This window comes from Chrysemys picta, chromosome 10, assembly GCF_011386835.1.
Source record: "Chrysemys picta bellii isolate R12L10 chromosome 10, ASM1138683v2, whole genome shotgun sequence".
In the NCBI taxonomy this organism is placed as follows: domain Eukaryota; kingdom Metazoa; phylum Chordata; order Testudines; family Emydidae; genus Chrysemys; species Chrysemys picta.
This window is the reverse complement of record NC_088800.1, coordinates 25412782-25427707: the sequence shown is the minus strand read 5'-3', so window position 1 is coordinate 25427707 and position 14926 is coordinate 25412782. Positions and strand designations below refer to the sequence as shown.

At 36.8% G+C, this 14926-nt stretch overlaps 1 protein-coding gene across 11 annotated transcripts in view; it reads left to right on the top strand.

The window, feature by feature from the left end:
- NEDD4 (NEDD4 E3 ubiquitin protein ligase) overlaps positions 1–14926 on the top strand; it is a 109715-nt gene that overhangs the window by 76361 nt on the left and 18428 nt on the right. For 7 of the 11 annotated variants that reach the window (XR_010591019.1, XM_065559461.1, XM_005294234.4 and 4 more), the window contains 7 exons: positions 6143–6204; positions 8772–8874; positions 10154–10323; positions 11046–11163; positions 11279–11446; positions 13872–13937; positions 14610–14729. Coding sequence is in view for 10 of the 11 variants with exons in the window: in XM_065559461.1 (XP_065415533.1) it covers positions 6143–6204; positions 8772–8874; positions 10154–10323; positions 11046–11163; positions 11279–11446; positions 13872–13937; positions 14610–14729 (807 nt within the window). In the remaining variant the exon portion in view is untranslated. The remainder of the gene's footprint in view (positions 1–6142; positions 6205–8771; positions 8875–10153; positions 10324–11045; positions 11164–11278; positions 11447–13871; positions 13938–14609; positions 14730–14926) is intronic. The other 4 variants (XM_065559465.1, XM_065559464.1, XM_065559462.1 and 1 more) reach the window with 1 other exon arrangement.

Genomic DNA, 14926 nt, shown 5'->3' with positions numbered 1-14926 from the left:
CCCCCCCTCCCCAAACCTTCCTTTTCGGGCCACAGCTGTTTCGGCGGGGCGGCACTGGGGCAGGAGGGTTTGTTTCCACGGGGCCAGGCGGCACTGCGAGGGGGTTGTTTTGGCGGGGCCGGGGGGTTTCGGCCCTCAGCTGTTTTCTTTGGAGTAATATGGCCCTCGCCGCTTTACGAGTTGTGTGGGCCTGCTGTTCACTTTGAAGGTAAAAAAGAATTCTTAAATTTTGTGCCATTAGACATTTCATCCTGTGTTTCTTCCTATCTATGAAATGCAAATACCACAACCACGGGAGGTGAGAATTAACTGGCTCTGAAATTCTTTAGACCAGTAGATGCATGGCCTTAGCTCTAAATTTGATGAGTATTTTGGAATACAAGACACAGAACTGATCTATTACTGATGTCAATAGTACTAAACTACCCTTAAAAGAATACCATGATGAAAGTATTCTTGGGATAACAAGAACTATGCACAAGCCTGTCTCTCAAGTTCCAGTTAGAAAGAAGACACTTTGCAATTGGAAAAACTTGAGTTCAGAGTACTAGTTGCAATGCTGTGTAGGACATGGTGGCCTTTTTTTTTTTGAGGAGCTGCTGGCCAGTGTAGCTGCACTGACTTCAGTGGAACTATGCTGGTTTAGGACAAAGTAATAGTAATAGAATTGAGGATCTGGCCATCAGATCACTTATGCATAGACTTACCTTGCATAAAAGTGAATCGGAGTTATACAGATGCACTCAGAATAAGCCCCATCGACTTCTGCAGTTGCTGATTTGTACATAAAAAGTAAGGCTGTCAATTAATCTCAGTTAACTCAGGCAATTAACTCAAAAAAATTGTGATTAAAAAATTATCGCGATTAATCACAGTTTAAATCACACTGTTAATAGAATACCAATTGTAATGTATTAAATATTTTGGATGTTTGTGTTCATTTTCATATAGTATTCTGTGTTGTAATTGGAATAGTGTACATTATTTATTACAAATGTTTGCACTGTAAAAATGATAAAAGAAATAGTATTTTTCAATTCACCACATACAAGTGCAGTAGTGCAATCTGTTGTGGAAGTGCAACTTACAAATGTAGATTTTTATTTTATTGATTGATTGATACATTGTTTTGTTTTTAAGTGAAGCTATGTAAAACTTCAGAGCCCACAAGTTCACTCAGTCCTACTTCTTGTTTGGCGAATTGCTAAGACAAACAAGTTTGTTTACATTTGCAGAAGATAATGCTGCCCGCTTCTTGTTTACAATGTCACCTGAAAGTGAGAACAGGCATTTGCATGACACTTTTGTAGCCAGCATTGCAAGGTATTTACGTGCCAGATATGTTAAACATTTGTAGGCCCCTTCATGCTTCAGCCACCATTCCAGAGGACATGCTTCCATGCTGATGACGCTCATTTAAAAAAATAATGCGTTAATTAAATTTGACTGAACTCCTTGGGGGAGAATTGTATGTCCCTCTGGTCTATTTTACCTGCAATCTGCCCCATACTTCATGTTATAGCAGTCTCAAATGATGACCCAGCACATGTTCATTTTAAGAACACTTTCACTGCAGATTTGACAAAACGCAAAGAAGGTACCAATATGAGATTTCTAAAGATAGCACTTGACCCAAGGTTTAAGAATCTGAAATGCCTTCCAAAATCTGACACACGAGGTGTGGAGCATGCTTTAAGAAGTCTTAAAAGAGCAACACTCCGATGCAGAAACTACAGAAAGAAAATCAACTTTCTGCATTTCTGGTGGCATTTGACTCAGATAATGAAAATGAACATGTGTCGATCCACACTGCTTTGGATTGTTATCAAGCAGAACCAGTCATCAGTATGGATTCATGTTCTCTGGAATGGTGGTTGAAGTATGAAGGGACATATGAATCTTTAGCGCATCTGGCACGTAAATACCTTGTGACGCCGGCTACAACAGTGCCATGAGAACTCCTGTTCTCACTTTCAGGTGACATTGTAAATGAGAAGCGGGCAGCATTATCTTCTGCAAATGTAAACAAACTTGTTTGTCTGAGCAATTGGCTGAACAAGAAGTAGGACTGAGTGGACTTGCAGGCTCTAAAATTTTACATTGTTTTATTTTTGAATGCAATTTTTTTTGTACATAATTCTACATTTGTAAGTTCAACTTTCATGATAAAGAGATTGTACTACAGTACTTGTATTAGGCGAATTGGAAAAATACTATTTCTTTTGTTTTTATACAGTACTTGTAATCAAAAATAAAGTGAGCACTATGCACTTTGTATTCTGGGTTGTAATTGAAATAAATATATTTGAAAATGTAGAAAACATCCAAAAATATTAAAATTGTATTCTATTGTTTAATCACTTGACAGCCCTAATAAAAAGTGATGGTAGAAGGTTTTTTCTTTCAGAGACTGCTAACAGGTTGTTTTTTAATACTGTATCATTTCTTTAACAGAAGTAATGAGCTTTTCAGGGCAATAGGTATTGGATATTCTGAAAAGACAACAGCATGGTAGCTTTTCCTACATACTGCAGAGAACTATTGCACTAGAAAAGCCCTCTGGTTGTCTTATTGGAATAGATAGTTGCAACTTCTTGTTTTAGTCATTTGACAAATTCCTCTTACCAGTGTAATGAATTTCTTTTGCTCTGTTAACGTCTTTAAAAGCTGAAAATCATTTCCACATGCAGCAGAATAGAGCTGTCTGTTATACTGTTACATTATCTTCATATTGATGATAGTCTGCCATTATTTAAGCTTGAAATAAAAAACTTTTAAAAACATGCTTATAAATATACATGAAATTAAACTGCTTTCATATATGTAGTTTGCCATTTAAACTGTTACTTGATTGTGCAATTAGCCAGTTTGCGTATGCCGTTTAGATACCCATTTATGCAAATTTAACCCAATGTGGAGTGTGACTTCAACATTTTTTTAAAAAAATCCTATTTTATGTTAGGCAGGGGCTGTCCTTTTGTTCTGTTTGTACAGCAGCTAGCACAATGGGGTTCTTGTCCATGATAGGGGCACCTAGGCGCTACAGTAAATACAATTAGTAACATTGAAAGGGATACTTTGTTTAATCCTTGATGTTCTTTCCCATGTTAAGTTATTTTCAGCTAATTTACTTTACGGGTTTTGCATTTCTCAGTTTGGACACGGAAAACAGTTTCTAGTCAACTTCTGTATTTTCATGCATTCCCACAATTCTGTAATGTGTATATATTGCAGATAGAACAGGAGTACTTGTGGCACCTTAGAGACTAACAAATTTATTAGAGCATAAGCTTTCGTGGACTACAGCCCACTTCTTCGGATGCATATAGAGTGAAACATATATTGAGGATATATATATATATATACATACAGAGAACATGAACAGGTGGGAGTTGTCTTACCAACTCTGAGAGGCCAATTAAGTAAGAGAAAAAAACTTTTGAAGTGATAATCAAGCTAGCCCAGTATAGACAGTTTGATAAGAAGTGAGAATACTTACAAGGGGAGATAGATTCAATGTTTGTAATGGCTCAGCCATTCCCAGTCCTTATTCAATCCTGAGTTGATTGTATCTAGTTTGCATATCAATTCCAGCTCAGCAGTCTCTCGTTGGAGTCTGTTTTTGAAGTTTTTCTTTTGTAAAATAGCCACCCGCAGGTCTGTCATGGAATGACCAGACAGGTTAAAGTGTTCTCCCACTGGTTTTTGAGTATTATGATTCCTGATGTCAGATTTGTGTCCATTAATTCTTTTGCGGAGAGACTGTCCGGTTTGGCCAATGTACATGGCAGAGGGGCATTGCTGGCACATGATGGCATATATCACATTGGTAGATGTGCAGGTGAACGAGCCCCTGATGGTATGGCTGATGTGATTAGGTCCTATGATGATGTCACTTGAATAGATATGTGGACAGAGTTGGCATCGGGCTTTGTTACAAGGATAGGTTCCTGGGTCAGTGTTTTTGTTCAGTGATGTGTGGTTGCTGGTGAGTATTTGCTTCAGGTTGGGGGGTTGTCTGCAAGCGAGGACAGGTTTGTCTCTCAAGATCTGTGAGAGTAAAGGATCATCTTTGAGGATAGGTTGTAGATCTCTGATATTGCAGATGTTACAGGGAATATTGTAACTTTAGAAAATTCTCTCTATTTTAACTTAAATGTAGTTAATGGAGTACTTGACTGGATCTAGAGCTCTGTAAATGTGTTTTGCAGATTAAGATTCTGATCCTGCAAACATTTTAAACACAAATATGCGTTGTGTTTAGGATTTTAGGGCAAAGATGATTTCTCTCTTCAAGCTGATTGCAATTCTAAAATTTCAGGATTTTGAGAATTTATTTAATGGTAAGATCCTCAGATCCCTAATTTATACTGATAGAGGGCATTTGTATGTAGCTTAAATATCTGAAGTATAAGAGAGAAACATTTTTTTCTTTCAGAACATCAGTGCAAAAGATACCAGATTCAGAAAATCCTTTGAATCCACGCTATTAGATTTGGGCATAACAACATGTCATATGTTGCCTGAAATCCTAGGCTTGGTAATGGTAAAATCCTAGAACTTAGGGATCAAAAAATGTTTTCCTTTGAGATTTCTGTTTCATGATCTTTTGGATTAAGTTTACTATTTCAAATTATAGAAGTGCAAGCATCCCTGGACTATGTATTTTGACCCCTTGTAAATCAAAGTATAAAATTTTAAGGCAAGAGTAACAATTCCTTGTTACAGGTCTTTTAAACAAGGAGACATTACATTTTTGGAAATTACTTTGTTTGAAATAACCAAGTACTTACATAACCATAAATACTCCTCATATATCAGGTAAGTAATGTATAAATGCATTGCAAATAGATATAGATACACACACAATTTCACTCACATTTCTCCCCCAATACATATCCCGCGACCAATTAGTGCTAATAAAGTTTTGCACTTGTCAGCCTGAGTAGTTAACATATAATCCAGAAATCTGTTTCTTCTAATTGTGTTATTTACATTTTGTATAAACTTTACACTTTTCATGCAAATATTATAAGTCTAGAATATTATATATTCTCCAGTTTCTGGATCTATTTGGGAATGCAGCATTCATGCTAAATCTACTAAGGAGCCCAGAAGCCTTTGGATACACAATAGACAGGGATTTTTTTTAAAGTACATGCCTGGATAGATGGTAATATTTTCCCCCTTTAAAGCTGGAACAGTTCGATGTAAAATCATTTTTGACTGAGTGGAGTACAGATACAGTAAATGTGTACATTCCCTTCTTCCCCCCCTCCCCCAAGCATATGATACAAATGATTAAAATTTATTATTTAACTAGTTTGGAATTACTCCCCAGAAATTTTGAACAGCCTATCACTTAGTAAACATTTGTGTAAGGCAAGAAATTCAAAGTTAAGGCTCTCACACTTTCCTTATCACATAGCACTGTAAAATCAGACATTATTGTAATGGCTACAGAATAAGTGTCAGTTGTGACTTACATGTTGTGATTTTTAAAGAGTAAACTATAGATGTAATGTTTTTAGGATGGCCTTTGCATCTAGCAGAAGGTAGAATTTAAAAAAAAAATTCTCTGTGTATCTGTGACATCGGCTATATTGCTGTAAGTTATAACTGAATATGTAATATGCCTTGTGGTTTATTGTGAGTCAGATTCACTTATGTGCATGAGAATCCAGAGACTTGCAAGGACTCATAACGTTTTGTTTGCTGTTTTGTGGATTCTCTGGCACTAGAGCTGGAATGCAATTATTAAATCTGACCTATATTTTTTATTTGAAAAATACTGAGTGTGGGAAGGATATGGTAACACTTGTATTAAATGTGAAGTATTTGAAAATAAAGAAATCGCCTCTGTTCCAGGCTAAATACAATTGCTTCAACCTTCCCCTGCTCCTGCTTCCCCCAAGTATTAGAAACTATACTGTGAGGGAGAAAGGTCAGAGTATTTTTTCTTCAATGTGAGAGAGTCAGACATTAATTTCTTCTTCTTCTTTTACTAAAATCTTTTGGTTACATGAAGAAAATGTCTGTCCTCTTGGGGGGAAAAAGGCTTATAGATTTAAAATATTTTTGAAGATGCAAATATTTGATTTTACAAATAAGACTTGAAAAAACAAACATTGTTTCATTCCAGACAGAAAATCCAAATATGGAGAGACCATACACCTTTAAAGATTTTGTTCTTCATCCAAGAAGGTCAGTAAATATCAAACATTTTTTAAAATACTAACTTTCCTGTGCAAACTGTAACTTGCTATGAACTGTAGCTTCTCTATGTACTTATGTGTCACCATAGTATCTGAGCACCTCCGTAGAGCAGTATATTAATGTAATAATAAATCAGTGTTGGCACTTGTTTAAATTTCTGAAGACTAATTTTAAATTGTAACATTTTTTTCAGCAGCATATGAGAGAGAGTTCCTGGGGCTAAAATAATAACATAGTCTGCTAGTAACTGTTATACATTACATCGTAAAATCACCACTCAGTATTATGCCATATTTGAACCATTTTAGCTGTCAACTGTATCCTCCTCTAATCTAGAAACGATGTTCCTTTTTGTGTGTGGCTTAATCCAAGTAAGTTGCATTTGACTGCAGTTAAAAATATAATTTATTTTTTTCATTTGAAAAGTATTTAGTCCTATGGGCATGTATTAGGGAAGCCAGGAATTTAAAAACACAAACAGTGTGAACCTTATTATTCTATTCCTTACCCAGATACTGCAGATTTCATCTTCTTTTCTACATGCCGGCACTTAAGCTACAGTAAATTGAACATTGCTTAATTATTGCTGACAATGTGCCTACGTTTAATAAACACAAACTTTTTAAGGAAATATGGATGTTAACTTTTTCCAATTGATTTTTGTTTAAAAATACAGCTAGAAAGTCTTCGTGCTGTAGTGGAATCTTTGTTTCTTTTTAACCAACTAGGAAGTAAAGGAAATATTTAAAATGCAAAAGAATAAAGGAATCTCTCATCTCTAAGGGCTGGTCCACACTAACCCCCCCCCCCCCAGTTCGAACTAAGATACGCAACTTCAGCTACGTGAATAACGTAGCTGAAGTCGAAGTACCTTAGTTCGAACTACAAGGTATTTACCGCGGGTCCACGCGCAGCAGGCAGGCTCCCCTATCGACTCCGCTTACTCCTCTCGCGGAGCAGGAGTACCAGCGTCTACGGCGAGCACTTCCGGGATCGATTGCTTACTGCCGAACCCGGAGGCAAGTATAGACATACCCCAAGTTACTTCCCTTTCAGAGTTAGGAAAGGCATACTTTTTTTTCTTTTTTGCAAACCTATGAAAAATCCACACTTGCTGTATTCGTAAAATCCCCTGAAGTTCTGCTATTGTTCATAAATCTACCTCAATACTCTCTCCGAGACATGAGTTTAACAGTGCTCTACAATGGAAAGGCAGTGCCACAGATCTAGAAGTGCTGTAAAGCCAGCCAGTCAATAGATAGGCAAATTAACTAACCCCACTTTCAGAACTGTGCTCAAATTGACCTCAACAATCAATAAACCAGGGTTTCTCTTTAAAAAGCAAAAAGATAAAATTGGTATGAAAAATGTTTTTTCACATTCCTAGTATTACTGCAGCATAGCGGTAAATACTAAAAGGTAATTTAAGGTTTTGAGGAGAAAACTAGGCATGCACGACTGAGAGTTCCTCTAAATACAGGTTTTTCAGTGTCATCTACGCTAAACAGTAGTTCAAATACTGGCTATCGATAATGGTAATGGTGGTGGTATTCCTGTTAGTTTTTGATCAGTTTGCATTGCACATTGTGGAAACTTTCATGAGAGCAAAATGTCTTTTCAGTTCACTTAATAGATGTTATGGCCTACTCAAAAAAAAAAAATTCACTACCATTCTGTAATTGTTGCTAATTAGTTATTACACCTCTACCCTGATATAACGCTGTCCTTGGGAGCCAAAAAATCTTACCGCGTTATAGGTGAAACCACATTATATCGAACTTGCTTTGATCCACCGGAGTGCGCAGCCCGCCCCCCCCCCCCCCGGGGAGCACTGCTTTACCACGTTATATCTGAATTCGTGTTATATCGGGGTAGAAGTGTACTTTGAAAAAGAAGTTGTAAGTTTCTTGGCACTTCAGATTAAACATGTGTCTATAATTGTAAATTTTCAGTAACATTATTTCACCATAACACTTGAAGTAATAAAACGGTTTCAATTCAATCTTCACAAAAGAATCTTTCTCACATACTTTAGTGAGAGAGCTGGCATTGTATTGTCAATAGTAATTATATAAATGGTAAATTCCTACTTACCTTTGAAAATCTGGTAACTGGTTGCACTATTCCTCACCCCAAGAAATTTACACTTTTTCAGGATTATAATCCGGTAAACCTGATGTATTCAGACATCCACCCTGTAGAGATTTTTGATAACAGAACCAAGTAGGATTCCTAATTAAATATTTGGGTCTTTTTAGGTAGCTTTTTGTGTGTTACAAAATGTCAAGATTATTTCAAAGCCTTCTACTTTATCTTGAAAGCATAAAGCCCAATAGCAACTGTCACAGTAGATGTCAATTACTATTACTTTGATAGCAAAAAATGTACAGATTTTTTTTCAGACTGTTCAAACCAAATTACATGCTTTTTCTGCATAGGATTCATAGTGTGACTGAAAGTTACCAAAATAATCTTGTATCTTTCACAAGTGTGACAAAATGGTAATAATTTTATTTAATATCGTTGCAAAATAACAATTTTTTTCTCTTCTGCAGTCACAAGTCAAGAGTTAAAGGTCACCTAAGATTAAAAATGACATACTTACCTAAAAACAATGGATCTGAAGAAGAAAACACAGAACAGGTGGAAGACCTGGAGGTGAGAAAACTGTTTGATGCTGAAGAGCATATGGTTTGACTTGTTCTTGTAACTCTAGCAAATAAAAGTTGTTAGGCATAAAAATATCTTTTTAAAAATGATGAAGCTGCAAGCAACCTTTTAGAAATTTGATATATCAGTTAGTTTGGCATCAGAAGGAGATCCAAAATTCCTGTACAGTCTCTTGTTTAATTGTGATGTTAAAGCATTCCCATCATTTTTTAAAAATTGCTTCTCACCTTTATATAGCTGTAATTCTGCAGGAAACAGACAGCAGTTGTAAAAATCTAAGTCAACAAATGCTGATACGAGCAAAACTGTTTGCTGACCTCTAGTTTTAGTGTCCATAAGTGCTTGGGAATAACATTTTCCAGTATTTCCATCTTCCTATGTAGTAATGTTAACCAGTCATCATAATGATCTGCTCTGTTACAAAACGTGAACTTTATCCAGTGGAAGAGAATTTTTTTATTTTAGCTATTTTGTTGTCTAATTATTTAGTAATTACATCCAATTTAGATGTAAAGGTCTTTTCCCCAACACTTTAAACAGCTATTTCAACAGCACCACTTCTGCATGTATAGTTAAGACAGTTTCTGTTATAAAACCCATACATTAAGCAGATACACCTACTACAGATTTATGGACTGGAACCTTGCATATAAGACTCCTTAATTTTAAAATCCATTGAGTATCTTTCCTATTCCCAAACCAGAAAATAACAAAATTCTATATATTAAGCTTAAGTGGTATTAAGCTTAAGGTGCTACAATAATACAAATAATAAAAACAGATACTGCTCCTCCACTTCTCTATATCCATACAGGTCTAAATTTAGTTTCTGACAATGCATTGTAAAGTGGCTAGGCCCATGGTATGTACATGCTGACACTGAAAAACAACTCATAAAATGCATTATCAAGGATTTCATGGGGAAAACTAAATGGTGTAAGATTTGTAGGGAGGTGTACAGTCCAGTTCCACTGTAACATCTCACTTAACATTTTGTTAGTGCTGATTGTCATCTTAAAATACCTAAAATCAATCCATGTCCGGAAGACTTCCCAATGTAAAATGTCTAAGGGGTGCACTTAAAATCCAGGAGTGAAGATAACTTAGCACTTTATTTTTCCGTAATTATCACAGATGATGTGAATTTTTAATAAGGTATTGAATAAGAGGACAGTGGCTTGATAACCTGGGACATGTCTCCTTTTACAGGTTTAACATTGATGAATGTTAAGTATCTTTACTTAGTTATTAACCTTGTGTCTCATAGCCTGGCTGGATTATATTGGACCAACCGGATGCTGCTTGTCAGCCGCAACAGCAGCAACAGGAATCTCCTCCTCTACCTCCAGGCTGGGAAGAAAGACAAGATATCCTTGGTAGGACCTACTATGTCAACCATGAATCCAGAAGAACACAATGGAAAAGACCAACTGCTCAGTATGTCCTCTGACTTTTAAGATTCAAAGTATACTTTACTGTGACTGGCAGTTCACTTTTGTCATTCTGTACAATAATGCAAGTCAGGGAATGAATAGCTCAGAAACTAGTAGTGGAGATGTTCATTTTAATTTTTTCTGTATATCTGCATTTCAAATAAAAAGTGTGTTCTTAAGTCTGATTAGCTAAACTGTTAGTTTGCTGCTATTTCAGCCAGTTAGCTAATGCAAGTTAGCTAACCCAACTTAACATCTTTTAAAAATGTTGTTAGACTTTGATTGGTGAGCAATTCAGCTCGCACACTACTCAGTCCATTTTTCCAAAGTGACGAATATTCACAATATATATTTCCTGCATTATGGAAACTACTTGTAGTCTCAGCAGAGACTAATAATGACTGTGCATGGAGAAGAAATTCCTTTCATGCTTCTGAGACTGCTTCCTCTTTACCAGTAGCACCCACCTGAAATCCTTCTCATGTAGTTTGCATGATCTCTCCTTCCAGCACATGAACTATTAAAATATATTTGCTATTCAGTTCCTTTGTTTGACTCCTCCTTCTGCTCCCTATTTTTCTCTACTCTTCTGCTTTCTACTGAACTTAAGTTCATTTTGTAGCTTCTGGCTGCTACTCCTACTGGCAATGTTTTTGTTGCTAGTCTGGTCTATTACAAACTTTACTGTTGGAAGATACAGTCTATTGTACTGTTGCTTTTGTGCAGGGACAATCTAGCTGATGTTGACAATGGCAATATTCATTTGGAGGCACAGCATGCATTCACCCATCGGCGACAGATAACAGAGGAAACAGAAAATCTAGACAACAGAGATTCTCCTGAGGTAAAAACTGTATGGGTTTCAAATACAAATCAGTGTTTTCCTGTAGTCAAAAGGTTTGATTTGAGGTTTTGTAACCTAAAATATACTTTTTTTTTTTTTTCTCCCTGAAAAAAAGAGCTGGGAAGTTATAACTGAAGATGAGGCCACTATGTACAGCAATCAGAATCTTCAAACACTACTGCCACAGAGCAGCTCTGATATGCAGTCTCACCTTGCAGAAGAATTGAATACCAGACTTACTACCTCTGGGAGTCCAGCCACTGGCCAATCAACTTCCTGCAGTGTAAGATAGCAGATATTTTTCCAATTGTTTTAACATGAATAGTAAATCTTCAGATTATTTTCCCAAAAGCTAATTCTAACCCAAATTTCTTACAGCAAATATTATGTAATATCACTTTGTAGTTACTGTACTGAGAAACTCTTAAATTAAGAGGGGAATACCAGTCCTAATTAGCGTTAGATATTTTTTTATTTTATTTTGTCAGAGCTAGAATCAATATTTCAAACCAAGAGCATCTGTCATTTAACTTCAGTTCTTGCAGAGGCTTAAGGATAATCTTGGTATACTAGACCTACTCGCCAAATAAAATGTTTTTCATTTTTCCCCCACTTTGTTTTTGTAAAACAAGACTTTTTTTCCATGAGATCTAAAGCAGCATGTGCATTGAATTACCTGAGTTCACAAATCTAGCTTCTGTTCAAGCTATCATGCTGTCTAGAATACCACCAAAAAGTACTACAGAAGGACCGTTCTAGAACTGTACCTAAATTTACAGCAGTACATTTTTGAGGAGATATCAACACCATAGCATTTTCCTCTCGTGTGGGGTAAACTTGAGAGAAATAATTTACATTACTAAGACCGCTAAGTCAAGGGATTGGAGACAACTATGTTGTAACCTGATGCATTTTGAAAAATCCCCATTCCATTGAAAGAAGTTTACCCAGGGAGGTAAGGTGTGCTAAGCCATCAGAACTTTGGGGTTTTAAAATTTTTTCACTTTTATCTCTAGCCCTGATTGTGAAGATGCCATTCCATATGAACTGCATGTAAACTGATAGTATTTTTGTGAGTCTATAGATAGTCATTCCCAGTGCTGCTGCTCTTTGCTTTACTAGCTAACACTGTACTCAACATAGGGCTTATCTACACAGTGGGGTATCACACACTAAGTGGTGTGATTTCTAAAGTTCACTAATGTGTTGTGCATTAATTGGTCTGTATTAGATCCTGCTGATGTGCTTTAACATACTTTAAATATTTAGTGAGCCACCAGTGGGGTTTACGCAGACCAATTAATCCGCAACATATTAGCATGCTTTAGAAATCACACCCCCGTAGTACACATTACCCTGCCATGTAGACAAGCCCTCAATTCCTGCAGTTCAGAATCCTGTGGACAGCAGTAAAACTGTCACTTTCTACTGTGGCTGCTTGGGAAGTCTAAACAGGAAAAGAGGCAGTGGTAAAGTTATTTTTAGGGAAAGGTAAGGTGCAGAAGATATCCTGTGCCCCCCTCCCTCCCAAAAAAGAGGTATAGAAGTAGAGCCTCACTCTTCCTTTACAGTGTCCAGAAGACTAAAATAAGGAAGATCCATCCTTTCACAGCAGTTATCAGCCTCTGAAGGGAGTTGAAACAAAGCCTGCTAAATTTCAGCAGCTGGAGTATATATGCTAGTAATATGACACGCTTGAGTAAGGTCCAGAGTTAACATCACTGTTCGAATTCCATCACCTTACTCAGAAATCAGATGACTTGCACGTTGCCTCCTTAGTACCGTATATACTCGTTCATAAGCCGAATATTTTTGGTAAAATAGTGACGCATCAAAGAGCGGGGGTTGGCTTATAAACGTATCTACACCAAAATTTGATGATTTTAAACTCTATGGAATCATTTAATTGAATATCTAATACAGGGATCGACAACTTTTGGCACGTGGCCCGCCAGAGTAAGGAAGGAAGCGGCGGCCAGCACATCCCTCGGCTTGTGCCGCTTCCCACCGCCCCCATTGGCCTGGAGTGGCGAACCGCAGCCAGTGGGAGCTGAGGGGCTCCATGCCTGCAGATGCTCCAAGTAAACAAAACGTCCTGACCCGCAGCGGCTTACCCTGATGGGCCGGGAGCCAAAGTTTTCCAACCCCTGAAATACAGGGTCGGCTTATGAAAGGGTCATACAGTTTTTTGCTATTTTAACCTATCCATTTTGGGGGGTTGGCGTATAAATGAATGGGCTAATGAACGAGTATATATGGAAGGTTTACTCCTCTACCTACTAGGTGTCTGGTGGTAAATTTTGAGATCCCTAACATGTCACAAGCATGAGTCTAGTTACAGGACACAATAGCAATTCTGTAATAGCTGTGTCCTCAGGCTCAGCTGTATTTTATAAATTAAATAATGTGACTGGTAACAATTCTAGTATCTTAATGCCTATATATCAATTCATAATCTGTTGCAAATGGCATTAGCTTGACTAGAATCTAAATAGAAGTACAAGTAGTAATAGACTCCATGAGCAGATGGTTAATACCTCTTACAATATTTTTCAAAATTTCATTTTAAATAAGCATTGTTTTGCTGAAAAAATGAGGCAGCTTGAATGAAAACTGAATTTTCTTTGTTGCATTATTGTTGCATTGCTTGGTAGCATCAAAAAAGCAACAATCATAAGTGATTTACAGTTCTCTTTCATAATTTCAAGAACCATTCCAGCAGAAGAGGTAGCCTGCAAACATACAGAGTTGAGGAACAGCCTGCACTTCCTGTGGTAGGTTATATTCCAAAAACCACACGATTTTGTAGACCATAAGAATCTGAAAATTCACTACTTGTGAAACTTTTTTTTACCATGGGTAAAGTACTAAAACGCAGGTGAGATTTGGCCTTCAGCTTCTGGCAGCTATCCCGACAAAATCAGTCTGTGGGTCTTGCAAGACTGGAATCCCAACATAAGGCTTCCATCTTCCAAGTTCACATTTTTAGTTTTAATGATGGATTTAATGTATGGTTGTAGCCTGGAGGAGGGAAGAATTTTAACATGTAGATGTGAGACTTTTTTTTTTTTTAAGTTAAATCATCTTGCTTTATCAACAATACAATTCTAGCATTTTTGCGTTGTACTCCCATACGCCATTGCAGCTTCGTAGTAACTTAACAGCCATAAATTCTAGGCTAAAACAGCCAAACCGAAAGATTTTTTTTTTTTTTTTAAACATGTTTTCCATCGACTCAGATGGTGGTTTTGAGCAAAAAGGATGTGGTTGGCTTCTATGGTTTCATGTTATCCAATATGGATTTAAACATCTTTACTGTGTTTTACCCACTATTTAAACAACTAAAAACTTTCCCTCTATGACTTCTGATTTGGGGAAATCTGATGGATGAAGACTATTTGCTAGTCAGTACTTTCCTACAGTAATATTTTCCTCTTTAATTTTAGTTACTCCCTACTTCATCTGGATTACCTCCAGGTTGGGAAGAAAGGCAAGATGAAAAAGGAAGGTCATATTATATAGATCACAATTCCAGAACGACTACCTGGGTAAAACCTGTTGTGCAGGTATTTTTGAGTTCTCTCCATTGTTTCATTCATATATCCTGGAATGAAAAGATATTGAATAGCTAACACAAATCAAATAATCTTTTTGAATACACTACACAATGACTGAACTTGTCTAGAGACCCATTCAGTGAAACCAAATATCTGAAATATGTAAAGCATGTTAAAGACTAGTGGTCCATATATGACGGGTAGGG